The sequence below is a fragment of the Artemia sp. Qi Xiang Cuo genome, chromosome 7 (assembly GCF_049724085.1).
Source record: "Artemia sp. Qi Xiang Cuo chromosome 7, ASM4972408v1, whole genome shotgun sequence".
NCBI lineage: Eukaryota > Metazoa > Arthropoda > Branchiopoda > Anostraca > Artemiidae > Artemia > Artemia sp. Qi Xiang Cuo.
The window spans coordinates 56914263-56931971 of NC_142800.1; the positions used below are offsets into that span (position 1 = coordinate 56914263).

Sequence of the window (17709 nt, forward strand, 5' to 3'; positions counted from 1 at the left end):
CCCATCTATTTTAGTTTTAAAATTAAGTTTTAAACTAGGATTCCAATTTAGAGATTTGACCTACTTCTGCAAACTCATCTTCTCTTCCGACTCGATAGATGGCCAGGCCCATTTCCTCATCGATTCCAATGCCTCTGCCTGTTCCAGAAGGCAGATGTTTTGTGTTGAGCAAGAGCGACATCAATCTAAAGAAATCAGATATAATTTCAGCATTTATGAAAGCCTCTTATTGCCTAAGCAGCAATGCACACATCAGGAAAACGATAAGTTTAACATCTTACAGTGACTTATGATATTCAAACCAGTTACTTGGTCGTTTCAGGATGAATAGCAAAAAAACTTTGGAATCTTTCTTCTAATCCAGGTTCAGAAAAAGACCTTCAAAGATTCGAAGCAAAGGTAGTAACGATATTATACTACAAGTCCTGACAGTATTATATTTCTGTTTTGCTTATCTAATCCCGTAATTCCCAACATGGGGCACAGGCCCCATTGATCAGGCATGGTAAGATTTTATTGGGTCATGTGCAGGAAGCGTACCCTCAGGCTGACTATAATCCAGACTAGAGCGTTAATTTTGAAAAAAAAATTGCCTGATTGACGCTATGTTCATATGCATTTAAAGAGCAAAAAAGAAACACGATAGTATTGCCATGACGCCATCCATTGTGTAAAAGGTGTTATATACAGACAAAAATTTGTCTTTTTACCCTCTCGTTAGCTTTTCAAACTGTTTACACATTAAAGATCCCCTTTAAATGTTTGCCGAAATTACTTCAGGAATTTGTGCTGGGAAAATTCGCTACTAGGACCTTTGTCTTTGAGACATTCAGCCTTTGGATAACACCTTTTAAGCTTAGTTCAGGTGGATACGCGTACAAAATTGAAGAACAAAATTTAAATACTACAAAGGAGGCATCAGGATTCTAGAAATGCCTAGGGGGTGAGGGGGACATGGCTAAAAATCGTTGGGAAACTACTGATCTAATCGAACCATTGAAACAAACCTTAAAGGATTTTAAAACTAACCTTGTGAAGACTCTTTGCAAGAAACGTATTCTCAATAGCAAAAATACGCTAGATAAAAGATTAAGAATTTTGATAAATATAACTGAATTATGTGTGGATTACAGGAAATTCATTTTCAAGCGTTTCATTTTACTCTGAAATGAGTTTTCCATGCTCTTTGCCTACAATATTACTGGTCAAGGTTAATCCTCTCCCACTTCCTCAGAATACTAATCAGCGCACTTGAATATATATCTCCATGAATTCTATTATTCACTTATTGATCCTTTTGCCTCGAAAGTAACCTCATGTAACCAGAAAACCAGATGAATGAAAAATAGCTAAGGGATCATACATACGTTGTAGTAACATATTACCAGGTCTATCACCTTTTTAGATCTAGTAGGAAATTTTGTTAATTCTTATTGTAGGCATTTGCACTGGCATGGAGAGGCATATCGGAGTTTCTCGCAGAAACTTTGTTTTACAAAAACACATCTACTTGTGTGGTAACTTCATTTTCGTTTTTTTTCTTTTTTTTTAGATGGAACTTCACTGAGTCGAAGTTGCTTGGTTTTATCCTTCTTCACACTAATATTCGGTCAACTTTTACTAATATAACTCAAGTTGTTACAGCGTCCAATGTTATAGTCACAACGGGAATTCTTAAAAGAGAGTTGGTAGACTACTTGATCCTCGTTATGTGATCTGAAAAATCCTGACAAATCAATTTTCTAATCTTCCTTCTAAAATTACCCTATAATGGCTAAACACATCTGTTTATTACACAAAAAATATTTTTAAATATAAAAATATGTTTGTCTAAATGTACTAAAAAGTAATTTTTTTTTTTCACTGGGAAAAACTACGCTTTCATTTCGAATCTTAGAAATTGGAATTTTTCCTGGCTGCAAGAAGACGAAGAAAAATGTTTTCCTTCATATATTTGGAGATATAAGTTTTTCTTTTATTTCTAAAAATTCGTTTAAATTCTGTTTAGTTTTGGGTAAATTTTTAATAGTTCATCACCTGTGGTTGTTCGAATCGTGATTTTTTTTTTATAATAAAATTTAAAACGATTATGAAATATCCAGCTCGTTTTCGTTGCCTTCTATTTTTTTTTTTTTTGCCTTTAGTACAGCAATATAAGAGTAAGTGATAATTTAAAACTATGTCAGCATATAAGCATACTTACTCTTCGCGTCACAGTTACAAAATGTTTACAAACAGCTGATATAAAATATAAGCATTAACAAGTCTTACCTTTCACAAGTCTTACAACTAATTTTAGAAGATCTTACAAAAAACAGGTCTTATTTACTAATAAAGCAACACCCAGAGCATAGGGGTCTTGGTGGCTACCAAGGAGCTGGATATCTATGGATTTTTTTTTTGTCTTTAATATTATCTCTTACCAAGAGAGACCAATTTTAAAAAACATAACGCGTAAAAAAACATAAATAAGAAAAAAACATCATATGTAAAAGAAACTCAAACACAAGCATTATCAAAACTTGTTCCTGAGATTATGGTAGGCTATATACTCCCCCAAAAACAAGAATCATAGACTGATATCGGATATGGTCAAGTTGGGATCAAAGGGGTTCAAACAGACTGTTTGTCACCTGGCTGGGAGATGCTTACAGTTATTTGTAGAATTCCTCCGTCCCTAACCATCGATGGGCGGCCCGAGTTGTACACTTCAAAGTGATAGCCCAGTGGATCTTTTAACGAGTCACACGCCTGACGTAGTCAAATATCACTGCACAAAGAGTGCTGTGAGTCTAGGGAGCTTACGGATAAATAAATTCTGACGAATTATCTGAATGAAAAAGTATATGTTCTCAATAGTTTGTTATATTCTAGGGTGTCCCCAGTTTTAAGCGACACGCATTTGCATCAATGGATGGGGGCGAGACCGATGAATGATTCAACCATCCCAACCCACATCAAACAAATAAACATATTCTTGGAACATTTTGTTCGAATATAAGACCCATAAAAGAAAAGACAAACCACCAAGTCATGACCTATGAATTACATAAATATCATGCAGATATCATCTACCTTTGCGAGACACGAATCAGAGGTGTTTGTCCGAAGAGATACCTATAACAGAATCAGATGAGAAATATCGATTCCCCAAATCTGAAAAACAGGATAGATCCGGACTTTAGACAGTGGGATTTATGAACCTCTTCAGTTCATTGCGAAATTCTTGTGTGGGTCCCTGTTAGCCCAAGAATCTCCCTCTGTCCACTTAAACGGTAAGCTGTTCAACATAAGCATCTAGCGATGTATGCTCTCACCCGTGATGCTGCTGAAGACCAGAAAGATTCATAATACATGGAGCTAGAGCATACAGTGAAAAGTTGTCCAAAACGGGACTACCTCCCTGCACAAGGAGACTTGCCCGGCTTAAATGGCTCTACTGACCAGTCACTGCATGATATGATCGAATGCCACATATGTGGAGAAAGATGCAAAAATGGGGAGTAAATCATCCAATTTTCTCTTGACCATTAATTAGAGTTTGCAAACTCTCTGTTTCATTACAAACCTTCTCAATTATCACTTGGTGCTCTAATGGCGATGTCACCTGCAGCCTATATAGATTATATTCTATTCAAGAGATGATGTACCTCTGTTCAAGATGTCCAGGCCTTCAGGGGAGCCTGTACCGGATCCAATACCGGCAGTGATCATACCCCCGTGTGAGCGAAGAAGCAGGCACCAATGAGAACCCTGAATATCACCAAACTGGATTCTGATCAAAAGAAACATGGTTTTCGCCTTTATTTCCAAAACTGACGTGACTCTCTACCCATTGATGTTCAAATGATGGAGAAATGTTGCTGCGGTTTTATACCTACAGCACTACAGTTGCTTCCGATGTGCTTGACTAATCCTGACCGTCTAAACAGAGCTTTTTTTTTAACCTCAAGAGATGAATCAAGAGAGGTGTGCTTCAAGCCACGTAGGCAAAAAGTCAAGAGCCGAACTACAAAAGCACATCAAAGAAAGCGTAAGATATGAGCGCGTCCGTCAGTGGGAAAAAGTCACTCACAAGCTAGAAAATGCAGCGCAAAACCACAACTTAAGATTCTCATATCAAATCTTAAAGAAGCCAGAGGGAAAAAAAAGTTTCTGTACCTAACTCTATAAAAGATAAACAAGGGTATAACAAAACCAATTGTGCCCAAAAAGTTGAGCGGTCGAAAATGCAGTTAAGCGAACTTCTAAACCCCAACGTAAATGCGATTGTAGAAGCGGAAAACACGCAACCCTCAGCTTAAAAAAAATTCAATACAATATAAAAACGAATTCGCCAGACCCTAATGAAATCATTAGTGCCAAGACACAATTTACTGCTAAGATACGATTTTTGCTAAAAAGTAAAGTTTATATAGCTCGGATAAGACGTGCATAAATTTTGCAAAACACTTGAAAAGGTTAGTGCATTATTTATTTTCTCTGTTGACAACACAAATATACCCAAAGAAGCACATTTTCAAAAGATACTTGTGTTATATTCTTATCTTGTCAAAACTTATCTTTAAGATAAGTGTTACACACTTATCTTGTCAAAAATTAACTGTGTTGCATCACGCATCTTATGATTCGGTTTTTGTTGAAAATTCCATTCTATTTTAGTTTTTCGGTTGCTATGGGCAAGAGCTCATCCTTAAAGAGCTCTCTATGTTTTTCCCCAATAGCAGCGAAAAAAAAACAGCAAAAAGAAAAAAAGATGCTCCCCATGCAAAAAAAAGTGACCTTCCCCGCTTTTCAAAAACAATGGATTGTCCTTAATGTTCAATACCAGGGACTGTAAGTTTCCTGGTTAATGTTTTCGGCCAAGGCAATTCTAATGGTATACTTTTTATTTCGATCCAAAGCCTATTGGGGATTCCAGGCTTTTTTCCGGTATTGTTGGCCGTGTTCGGGTTTTACTAGATTGCAGCTATCACTGCGACCAGAATGACACCGTCACGAATTACCAACTTAAACTGTCAAGGCGACGTGACATGACACCCTTTTATATCATACCTGAGAGTATTATGAAATTTTACACAGACGGTACTGACATCATTAAAACTAACGTCATCATATAGTTAGTTTTTACTTTAAGGTCATTTATGGTTGTAACCTACAATTATGACGTCATTCATCATCTTATATACGAAAATGCAGATTTTGTCAAAAATTTTATTTTCAATATTGTGTTTTCTTAATTGCAAAATCAAATAGAGCTAGTGACATCCATTAAAATGAGCCACTGACCATCTCTCTACGATATTACATTTCTCTGTAAGCAGTGGAAGAAAAAAAGAGGACACATTAGCGCTTCCAAAGCAAAACAATAATTTTCCTTGTTGTTTAGGCCAGAAAACTGGCCTAATGGCTTCGTGCACAGACTTTTCGGCCACGGCAGTTCCAATGGTGTGCTTTATATTTCTATCCGATTTGTTTTCAAAATAGTTAATTTTATGTTACCATGGGCTGCGATTCATTCCTTATTAGGTTGCAGCTATCGCTGAAACCTCAATGATCAAATGCATATAGATTTATGTTTGTTTTATAAGTATTTACATTAATTTTCCATAATATTGTGTCCATTTTCTATGAAAAGTTGTTAGTATCTTTGTTTCTAAGCGAAGAATATGGTGGTTGCAGTGGTAGCTACAACCTAGTAAAGGATCATAGATAAGACTGATCTAATCTACTACCCAAATGAAGTATTTCAGATTAAAAACATACTGTTCGCTCGATCGCCAAGAAACTTTAAGAAATTTTTGAGTACACTCTAGCGGAGATTTTTTGCATAGAAGGTTGAAGACGCATAAAATCCTTAGGATGGAATTTCTTAGTTTTATAACCTATTAGCTTGGTCAGTGTTGTCTTTATTGCATTTTATAAAGGCTATCTGCATGAGAGTTAGAAAATATTTGTTTCAGCTTTCCTTAAAATTAGAAGTTCTGCAGTTTAAGGTATGGGAGTAGTAAAATTTTTCAAGTTGCTTTTACATAGACAGCCCATTCTAAGCAAGACAACAATTGAAACTGACACACCAGAGGTAGATAATCTCTATTTGGACACAGACTATGTTATCCATAACTGCAATCGAAAAGGAATTCGTTCATTATGAATGAACGATATAAATATAATTCAATTTTTTCTTTCGTATCATTCATCCATTCTTTTGTTGTTATTCTTTCGTTCATATCATTCATGTTACATTCTTCGTTGATATTATTTATTGTTCGGACTTATATACGAAAAGATTTGCTCAAAAGAACGTAATGAAAATGAAAAAACCATAGTAATGATAACTTAAAATGAGTTAAAATGGCTTATTGTATAGTTATGAAGCGTAAATGCAAATATTTTCATTTTAAGTAATAGAGCTAGAAAATTGGAAGTATTTATAATATGATAGTACTATAAACGCAAATTATAGGCATAATCAATCGAATCAATATTTGTTAAGTCTTTGTAAGCATTAGGTCTTTGTGTCGTATTTTGCAACATAAATCAAGGATTTCAAAGATCTAAATCCTTGCTATTTTTGCACTGAAAAATAGATTTTGTCTGGTGTAAATTCCAGAAAGGCTTAATTAAAGGTGCCAAAGATCTTTTCAATTATATCTATGCACAAGATCTGACTGGAATGTTCATGCACGGGGACAGAGCACACGAGTTTAACGTAAGAACACACTAAAATCAGCAAGAAGCTGGGTTACGAGCATGAAATTTCCCTTTTTCGACAGATCCTGTTTTGAAGAAAATATCCCTGTGCCTATTGTCGTCAAAAGGTTTGTAAATTCATTTATTAAATTAGATTGAGAGGCTGAAAACTAAATTTTACTTTTAGGTTATTGATGCACGAAGTCCAAATTAAAAGCTAGACAATTATTTACACTAAAATTTAACTGAAAAATGAAAGGAAGAAAGGGGTTTTAGGATAAGGAAAGATTTGTTTTAAAAATAATGCAATTTAGATTAATAGAAAAGTTAATATAAACTCATATCGTTATCCCTTAAGTTTCAAACGTCGTTTAATTGCTTTCTTTTATGATACTAATTGTGAAGAAGTTATTAATATTTCAAACAGTGAATCTACCGTGATAAAACTATGTATGTTTACAAAAAAATACCCGTCAAAAAACTGAAGGCATCACAATTAATGAAGACACAACTGGAATTCATTTAGTTTCATTCAAATGAAAACGCAATTATTAATTGCCTAGAAAGAACAAATTTATTTTCATATTAACAGGACATCGCATACAAGAGAAAAACTGAAAAAATAAATAATCCAAGCGATCGTCAGATCATCATCAGAGATAAACAAATAGATAAATCATCATCAGAGATAAACCAATAGTCTTTACCAATTTTGGCACTTTTATTTTCCTTTGTCATCTTCTTATACTCTCTTGCCAGCCGAAGGAAAACATCGTCTTGATTGACATCAATCGCCCTGCCAGCAATGGATAGCCAATCATGGCCTTGGAAATTTTCTAAGGCGGTCCAATCATATTGGCTGTCCAAAAATGATCCACCAACAAAAGATGCTAATAGTAGGCTAATAGCAATAATGTTGTCAATCAAGACGAGGCTGGAGGAGTTTTTCAACTATACGTCGAAACAGATGCATATTAAATCTTAACCTGCGTCGAAGACCCTTTTCTAGCTGGGTGCAAAGGAATCTGGATACCCTGCCGACGTTAAATTTTTTTCTTGTCTAAACCGCGCTTAATTCATTCTTCGATTATTTTTCTGTTAATAAACTGTGTTTCTTAAAAAAAACATATTTGAAATAATTTTACCTTCCTTGTCTACTTAAATCATTGAATCTTGTATCAATTGACCAGTTTTTCATAAATCCAAAGCCTGAATCGATATAAACCAAATTTGATGTTGGGATAATTGGCTGATCCTTTTGCGGCCTTCTCTTTCTACCCCTTTTGGGCTTCCTTCTTCTTGGACGTATAATTCGCTGTGTCGTGGTTGTTGTTAAAGGTACGAAAGAAAACGTCTCAGGTTCATTTCTATTTTTTTATAAAATAAAGAAAATGAACAATTAGCATTCAATCAGAAGTCTTTTCTGTGCCAAAATAATTGAAAAAATAAGATTTCAGTAATAAAAAGAGGAAAGAGAAAAAATTATTTCCTGTACTTAATAAAAAGTCAAATCTCAGTTTAATTGTGTGTGTTTTTTTGAAGAGGTGGTGACAAAATTTCAGCCATAAATGTCAAAAGACCAATCACACTTCTTCCTGAAAAGAAAACCTATCCCCACTAATTAAGGATGTTGAAAAATTATCCAATTAAAATGTAACATTCAACTGAAAGGTACCTACTAACTATATCTATGATTCCCAGCGTGGGGGTAGGCCCCGCCGATGGGGCATGGCAATATTTTGGTGGCTCATGGGCAAAACTTGCACACTTTGGTTGACTATACTAGTAGAAATGACCCTATTGATCCCACGAGTACACCATATATGGGCATAGAGTCCCTAGGGAGAACACGTGGTTATGTCAGTCCCACGAGTACACCAAATATGGGTATGGAATCCCCAGGGAGAATGATTGCATAATTAAAGTGTGTCAATGCCCTCTTTTTCCCAGGTCGATTTATTTGTTGTTGTTGTTTTGGCCAAGTGCAGGCTCGGGGTAAATGTTATGATCCAGGAATAGGAAAGACGATCACGTGTCTCCTTCTAGACCAATCAGAGACTCGGTTACATCTCCTTCTAGACCAATCAGAGGCTCGCTTACATATTAGGGGCGGAGGATTACAGAGAATATGAGGAAAGGATTTTTGCTATAGTTTTATTAGTCTGTGAATAGAATTCAAAGGAGTGAGGAGAAGAACAGTTTGACTTTACTCATTTGGATATATATTTGTGTGTTGATAACGGAGAGTGGAATGTTCATCTTATTAGAAGTTGATAGTGGAGTTGATGGTAATAATACAAGAGCACCAAACATTGCGGTGGAAATCACGAGAGGATCACGGCTTTGTCTGGAATGGGATGAAGTATATGCAAGATATGTGATATCCTTGAGCAAATTTAAAATGGAGGATCAATTATGTTTCGCTGCAAAAGTTGATATAGCACATGTGAGTAGACTTCAATGTGCTTTAAGTGCATTAGTGAAACATATCGAAGGCAATAAACTCTATCGCTAATTGTACATGCTTAGTATTATTGTTGTTGTAATTGTTCAATAAAATTGTTTCGAAATCGAAAATGTTCCCTCTCTTTTGCTGTTAGAATGCTAGGCTAATGAATCAGGGTCAGTCTAGAGTCAGAAGTCAGAAAGAAAGGACTGAAAAATGAATAAATCTGAGAAAGAGAGAATTAGAACAAATCTAGTGTTTATGGAAAAACATTTGATTTTGGATGACGATTTTCTCGAGTTATCTCTTCAACGCAGGATATTCTCTTGGGGAACACTTGACAATATAATGAAAACTGATTCTCCCCCATTGGACTATTGTATGAAACTTTTAAGATGTGACTCAAGTGCTTATAGCCAATTTATTGATATATTAATTGGAACAAAGCAGAATAATATCGTGGATATACTTTTGAAAACATTGCCAATGGATTCAGTGTAGATGGCTCCACCATTCGAAAGAGGTAACGTCACAGAGCTAGTCCACTCCCCAGTCCCCTCACTGAATTTATGGAACGAGGACGATCAGTTTCGTTTTAGCTCTGAAAGAGTTGACATCGGAAACCAAAAAATGTTATATATATGTCGATTATGCATGTACACTCTTGGCAGTTGGACTCAATGTGAGAATTGTACAATTATTGATGACTATAGTAAAAAATGTAAATTATGGAATCCCTGAAAATTACATAGAGGCTATACAATACGAATTAAGGAATGTAATTCATGCCTTCAGGAGATTAGTGACTCTCACCCTAGAGGACACATGTGTTCCAATTGTCACTATGATAAATTTGATCAATGGGAGAATACTTACCCCGCCACGATTGGAAAGAATCCCAGACGTGATTTTAGTTTATTTCTACGAGATTGGTATCGTCGTAGATTTAAATTATTCTGGGAAGAGGAATCCGGTTTACGATTCAACTGTTGGGCTAACAAGACAATTTGGTTTCTACGTCATCGTTGTGATGACACTGCCTACTATGACTATAAACCAAGTGATTTTTATTTGGCAGCTACTGAAAGTGATTCACCATTTGAAAACACTGTATGTGATATTGCTTCAAATAGACAGATTGAAACTCGTGAATTTCATAATATGAATGCAAATAGTATCATGACTATACAAAAAGATATGACAAGAGTGAAGTTACATTGTACTGTTGAAAATGTGATCCTGAACTTGAAGTCAGTCAAGATCAATATAAAATGAATCCAAAGGATTTACCGACATTAGCGGATCACTAGAGTTGCCTATACACCGAAGAAGAAGAAATCTTAATTGAAGATTTAAAGACATTGTTCTATATATATGTATGTATATATATATATATATATATATATATATATATATATATATATATATATATATATATATATATATATATATATATATATATATATATATATATATATATATATATATATATATATATATATATATATATATATATATATATATATATATATATATATATATATATGCATTTTATTAATAAACAAATTCACAAACATTTTTAAAGCACTTTACTCGTAGGGCACTGAAATCAATACAGTATAGGTCTGAGAGAATATTTTCCACTAGAAAGTCGTTCAGACGTGGATTGTCACTATAAATGTGGAGAAAATGCTTGTAAGTATAGCCGCGACATCGGAACACAAAATATAGTAGTGCATGGAAGCCACAGCTTTTAGTCGTTAGATCCTGCACCCTCTTCCGATTTTGAATAATAGTTTTCCCACTGCTCTCAATATAGTTGCTGATGTGGGTTGTGTAGAATGTATGGGGTAGACCAAGAGGATCAAAAATTTCAATCGTCTTCATTGTTTGAAAGATGCACAGCCAATGACCCGTCAGCACAGTCGACGGACTGCTATTAACAATAATCAAGGTATTGTTGACACTTTGAATTTTTCCAAGAAAGTCCTAGGGTAGACAATAGGATTTGTACTGTGACATGTAGGGATCCATATTAAATACATTGATTATTTGACTGGTGTTCATGGCGCCGAGTCTAGTAGAACACTGCCTTCGGGAGTGATTTCCCAATAGGTTTCATATTGACTTAGTGAGATTAGTGCAATACTCTCAGCCAATGGGTCGGCAAATGTAAACTCTAAATGCACACTCCATGTACGTACTATACTCATATCCTACGTGCCAGACAAATCCAGCAAAATGATACCATGTGTTTTAGCAAACATATCTTCGGTTATACCATTTTCAAATAGTTGCGAATCATGATCTAGGGTTTGCATGGTCAACTCATACAATGTTCTATAGGATTTATTAAAAGATAGATTGTAGAGTGGAATACCGTTTACTTTGCACACAAGAGATGAAAATCCAAACATCTCGAATTTATGTGGGCATTCAGTCCATGATCCTATTACACTGGCGCTTTTTACAAATGCCAAAGCGAGTTTTGACAGAATTTCACCATTGATAAAGGATGAGTCGGTGAAGGTGCGTGACCCCATCGCAATATGACGTTGATTGGTGATTGTATGAGGAACAAGTAGTTTAATATTCTTTCCATTGGCTCTCAGTTTTTCCACTGCCAAAGCAACAAAAGTCATGACCTGTTGTTTGCGTACATGAAGCATTGCCGAGGTGAGGGAGAGAGTTACATCCGGATTGCCAGGAAGTTCTTTTCTCAATATGAAATTGGATGGTGCAAGCGTCAGTTTTTATCCACTTTAATATTGGGCGGCAGCCATTGGGGTATATTAAATATTTCATGATATATTTTTCCAACTAGATGTAATTCACTAGTTGTAGCATTTTCAAGTGCATCTGTACTATCAGTATTAGTAATATATTCATATCCATTGGAGATGCCTCTCAATTCCTTGTATGACTTGGGTGTCATTAACATGAATTGCATATAGCTTGTATAATTTGAGAGATTGTTGCTTGTGCTCACCAGCGTGCCATTGATGTAGACACTGATTTGACGAAATAAATTATGTAATATACAATTTTCATAGGATATTCCATCGGCCCGATTGGCATTGTATTATCGGATTTCCGGACTTTCATTTGTAAATCTATAAATGTTGAAGACATGTCCATAAAGTAGTCTTCATTGGAATAAATTTGAAAGTGGATATTATCGGAGAGGGGTTGTTGAAGATAAAATTGTTCATAGTATCCATGCTTGACACTCACATCAACATTTTCAGCAATGAGTAGATTCAATGAGGCGGTGATTGAGGGTTGAGAATCCTTATGCGGTAGGTAGGACATCTTAAGAGAAGAAATCTAGTTTCGATCTAACAATTTTCTTCTTGGAGCTTCTTCTTCTGTTTACACTACGTGTCAAACTTTTCCTTCCTTTCTTTGAAAAGAGAGATGATGTCTTTCGTTTTCAACCTGAGTGGAGACTGATGAGTGATGCATTGTTTCTCGACCTTTTTAAGCCTTTACCATTTTGTTTTAATCTCTCGCCAAGGGTTCGCGTACTGGACCTAAGATTTTCCGTAGCACTTTTTTAAAAATCCTTGCCAGAGCCCCAATCGTATAGTGTAGAGGATGCAAAATCTGTCGCAGCCGGTACAAGATATTTTCTAGCCAGTGGTAGTGAAGAGCGAAACAGCTTAGCAAACCAACTGCCAAGACCATAGCCAGACATTGACGAGCGACCTTTGTAATAGTCCATTCCATTGCCCTGTTTTCATAGGCCAAGAGTATTAACATAGCAGTCAATATCAGGACAAGTGAATACCACTTTTCTATTAGACATCTTGTTGCTGAACGATGGGACGAAAAGGCATGTAATCACAGTCAAGGATTTTGAAATTGCTGTAGGATCACCTAATTCAGTTCTTAGTGTTAACTGACAGAGTTCCAAATAGGAAGTGTTTACAGGAATATAATGAAGATGTTTTATATTGTAGTTGTGAATATGCTGTTGATTGGTTTTTAGTTCAAGAGCTCGTAGGTGGGGGACAGTTGAATTCCCAACCCGAGATGTTTCCACAAATAAAGCATTGAGGAATATCCAAGTGTCTGTGGAGAAGGCAGGCGGGTTGTCAGCATAAATGAAATTAGTGTTTTCGGCACTGTTACCATTGATTATATTGAGCTTAAAGCAAAGAACATCCTTTAGGTTATCATTGAGAATAACCTTTTCGCTGGAAATAGGTGAACTAATGTAGATCTTACCCTCCTCCTTTGAATAGTTGAAATAAAAAGCTCCTTTCTTACGAGCGGATATTCTTTTATTAATAGAACGACATATATCATTCATACTGGTGAGTTCCCCATAGGGTAATTCAATATATGGATAATCCATCCAATTGATTTTTTGAATTTGTTCTTGATCACTTGAGGGTGGTGGCGGCAAATCATAGGATCTAATTTTTATTTCATATTTACGATCCTTTCTCAGGATGTCGTGGGTATTTTTGAGAATACAGTCGACAAGAGCCACTTCATACTTTCCGTCGAATTTGATGGTGGGGGACAGTTTCGTCCAAAAATCACTTGTTCTATTCAAGTCATTGTAGAGAGGATCGGAAACATTGGACATGAAAGTCACATAGAAATCATTGGTCATTTTTAATGTCTTCAGCACTGACCCAAGAATCGAAACCAGAGTTGAATCCTAGTCAGCGAAAAAAAAACAGTTTTTTGCTCCAGCAAGTATAGCTATTTAATATCTTTTCAATTTGATACGTTTCGCTATTGTTTCTAACTTTTTGTAGTTCATATTCATTAAAACTGCCGAGGACCTCATCATCTTTGGTGTCTCGCAGTCGATGTGTCATTGGTTCAGTGTCCAAGATTTTGGACACTTTAAAAAGTTCGGTGCTCCATAAATAATTCCCCTTTTCAAAAATATTGGTGGTTCTATTAATTCGAACAGTATCACCAACATTGAATTTCTTCTTCACATTTTTTTTGTCTTTTTCACCATTGGAATATTGCTTTAGAAAAGCATCAAATGTATTTTCACTGAAGTGAACTTCCCGAGGGCTTGAGTTAGACAGAGATCGATGAGGTCAATGGTTGTATATCCGCATGATTTTATCTAAATCATGAATAAAAGCAGATGTATTTTTCAGTGTACAATATCTTGAAATTAATAGACGAATCGTTCTTATTAATCGTTCAGCCAATGCAGCCTTTATCGGGCTGTGACTATGATAAAGTGTTGTATTATATTTCAATAGAACATTTTGCATAGGGGGATTAACAAATTCACTACCACGATCCGATTGAATTTTTCTATATGAATCCTGTTCAAGAAGAGTTTCAATGGCCTGAGCAACTTCAACACCTCTCTTTGACTATAATGGAATGGTATATGCCTAGCGACTAAAGACACTGATTGCCATTAGAATATATTTTTAGGGGGCATTGTGTCTCTATTGAATTGCGTCTTAAGTTAAAAGATCCATTTGCATTATATGCAGAGGGGAAAAGGCTTTAGTTTGACGATATTGTTTGCCACGAAGCCTGTGATTCTGGTGCAGTGTATAACTCGGTTAATTCTCTAGATACTCTTTTGCTTTTTTTAATGTGCTGTCAGAGACAACTTTAGAGAGGGTTTTGGGAGAACTTAAACTTCCTGCTTCACCAATATTTTCGTAGACACCTTTCAGAACTTCATCCATTTTGAACGTAAACACGTAGTGTAATGTCCACTCCCCTTTTGCACACTGGAGGATGAATCAATTCGTCTTCGCTTTTGACTAGCAGTCACAGGTGTTGTAAAATCATTGCTGCTGCTGCTGCTGATAGTATTTTCAAATATTGAATCTTCTTCTTTTTTAAATGATGTTTGTTTGGTTGGAGGACTATATTCTCTTAGTTTCTTTAGAATTTGCTTATTGCCAATGAGACTTTTGGAGAATTTTGATAGATTTAGAAAGGTGTATAGATTATTGTCAAATGATAAAAGTCCTTTACGATTCGTCACCATATCACAAATTAAATCAACTAGATTATAACTTTTTCCCTGAATTATAATTCGTTTCCCTGTGCTGTCGACTTGAATTTGATGTTCATCACCAGTTTCCAACATGAGATAAGAAAATACTCTTTTACTCTGTTCTCTATAGGTCAGTGACAATAGGTTTCCAGTTTTCAGTACAATTGAATTCAATTCCTACTCCTTTGAATGCACTGCTGCAGAATCTTGAGGAGATGTTTCCTGTTTAGAGGGATCGGCGACAGCGGTGGGTCTTTCACGATAAGGTTTATGTTTGTCCACACGTCGCAATGCATCTTGAAGTAAAATCAGTTTTTTGTCATCGGCAATATTCTCATCATTAATGAATTTGCTTAGATTGTCTTCAAAATGTTCGACGGGCGAGAGGACAAGTTCAAATGGTGTCAATTTATAGGGTTTTGCGATTCACTCTCTCTCTAGAGAAAACTGTTTACAAGTCCTGCAATTATTGGCAGTAAAAGTGTGAAAAAGCTACCACCTGCTTGAAGGAGCCGTTTTCTTTTAAAAATTTTTCCCTTGTTTATACAAGCCAAGGCGCGTACAGTGGGACGATGTTGCTTTGTCTGTTGTCAAACACCATCTGGCAGTTGAAAATTTCCCTCACTTAAATTTAAACAAAGTTCAGATATTAGATTAATGAAATCATTGTCAACACCATGTTTGAGTATGGCCTTCCTAAGCAAGGGTTTTGAAGTACTTAAAACGGAAAATAAATGCAGTTGTTCGTGTAGTTTCTTCAGTGTCATAACGCCAACTAATAGCCTTTTCTACTGTTCACCGGAAGATATACTGTAATTTCATTGTCGAAAATGTCGGTTACTACACGTAGATCCTCGGGTGTGCTCTGATTAAGATCCAGCAAAATGTATCTATAGGGCTTATTAGTCGCCTGAGTGTACGCTGACAACCGAAATTTTGGGGCGCCGGGGTATATCTGTTTATTGAGAGTAATTAGCGAGCTAGAATAACGAACAACTTGATAGATAATATAGATAGTGAAATTCAATGCAAGGGTTCGCACACATTTGCTCTGATGAAACAGATTGTGTAGAACTAGGGCTATGGAAATGTGTTCATGGTGGGAGCGAACGATGAACAGTTGTAGCATTTCCTGTGAGAACTGTTCAATGGATTCAGCCAAATCATCAATAATCAGCCACGAGTTCGGTTCAATACTATTGAAAACATCAAGTCCTCGTATGAATTGTATTAGTATGGTTGTGGCAATAGCTTTTATTTGATCGTAGGACTCCTGCCAAATACTATAGCAATAGTATATTTTTTTCGTTTTTTCCAAAAACATTTTCTGAAAATTTGAATTATTTTAGCTAAATTTGCTGTTTTCCCCGACATTGAGGGACCACACAGAAACGATGTGAAGGGTGTTTAAAATTGATATATGCTACTGCAGCTGCTGACAACAGTCAGACTATAACTAACTGTAAATCATACGTGTCCAGTGAATAAGTAGTAGTAGTAATAATATCCCCATAGATCTTTCTACGTTAACAAGAACAACAACAAAAAATATTTCATGGTCGTTTATTTGCAACATGAAAACTCTATCTGTCAACATGAACAACAACAGAAACATAAGAATAACACTTGTTCAACAAGAACCTGACAAAAACATTATTTCACGGTCATTTATTCAACATGTAAACTCTATTTGTTCAACATGAACAATGATAAAAATGACACTTTATGTACAACATAAAAAAACACTTTTTGTACATGAACAGCAAGAACAACACTTATTGTCTTTAAAAAAAACACTTTTTTTTGTCCATCAACATGAACAAGAGCAAGAACAACATTTATTGTCTTAAAACACTTTTGTCCATGAACAGCAACAACAACACTTATTGTCTTTAAAAAAACACTTTTTTTGTCCAGCAAGAATACTTTATGTACACTAGTACAGACAGTAGCACACTTTTCTGTACAACAACAACACTTGAAAACAACAGAAAAAAAAACACTTGGAAAACTAGCACAGTTGAACATTATGAATTTAAATAGGGAGACCCCCCCCCCCCCAGGAGCAGCGGGGCCGAAGGCCGGCAGCGGGCGGGACCCCCCCACCTCCTCGGAGCCGGCCGCGGGAAGGGCCCCCCACCCCCCGGGAGCCGCGGGGGCGAAACAGTACAATAATTGTCGTCACTGCTGCTGCTACAGGTTGGGTTGGGTCAGTGGTGGTGGTTAGATTGGGTTAGTTAATTTATGAAAGGTTGGTGGTGGTGGTTAGTTGGTTAGTTGGTTAGGTTAATTTATCCAGACCAAGTTGATTGCGATACTCTAAGCATTCAACTTGGTCTGAAATAAGGTAGTGGCCATGAGGCAGAACACTTACACCATTCTCGAGCACATAGACTTTGTCGGATATACATGACATTGCATGTTTTCCACTCTTACAGTATAATTTCTAAACTGTAGAGAGCGAATTGCAAGCACTTGTGCTCTCGGCACTAGGCTACTTTCTACAAAGTCTCTGTACACGCTCATGTTGAAATTGCTCTTTACAAAATGTGTAGGTACCCCTTTACAC

General features: G+C 36.0%; 1 protein-coding gene across 1 annotated transcript in view; it reads right to left on the reverse strand.

Annotated features, from left to right (window-relative positions):
• The window catches only part of LOC148950478 (uncharacterized), a 111909-nt gene that overhangs the window by 20182 nt on the left and 74018 nt on the right, over positions 1 to 17709 (reverse strand). The window contains exons 5-6 of the mRNA XM_089092434.1: positions 7839 to 8060; positions 65 to 185 (exon numbers count right to left, since the gene is read on the reverse strand). Coding sequence (XP_088948560.1) covers positions 65 to 185; positions 7839 to 8060 — 343 coding nt within the window. The remainder of the gene's footprint in view (positions 1 to 64; positions 186 to 7838; positions 8061 to 17709) is intronic.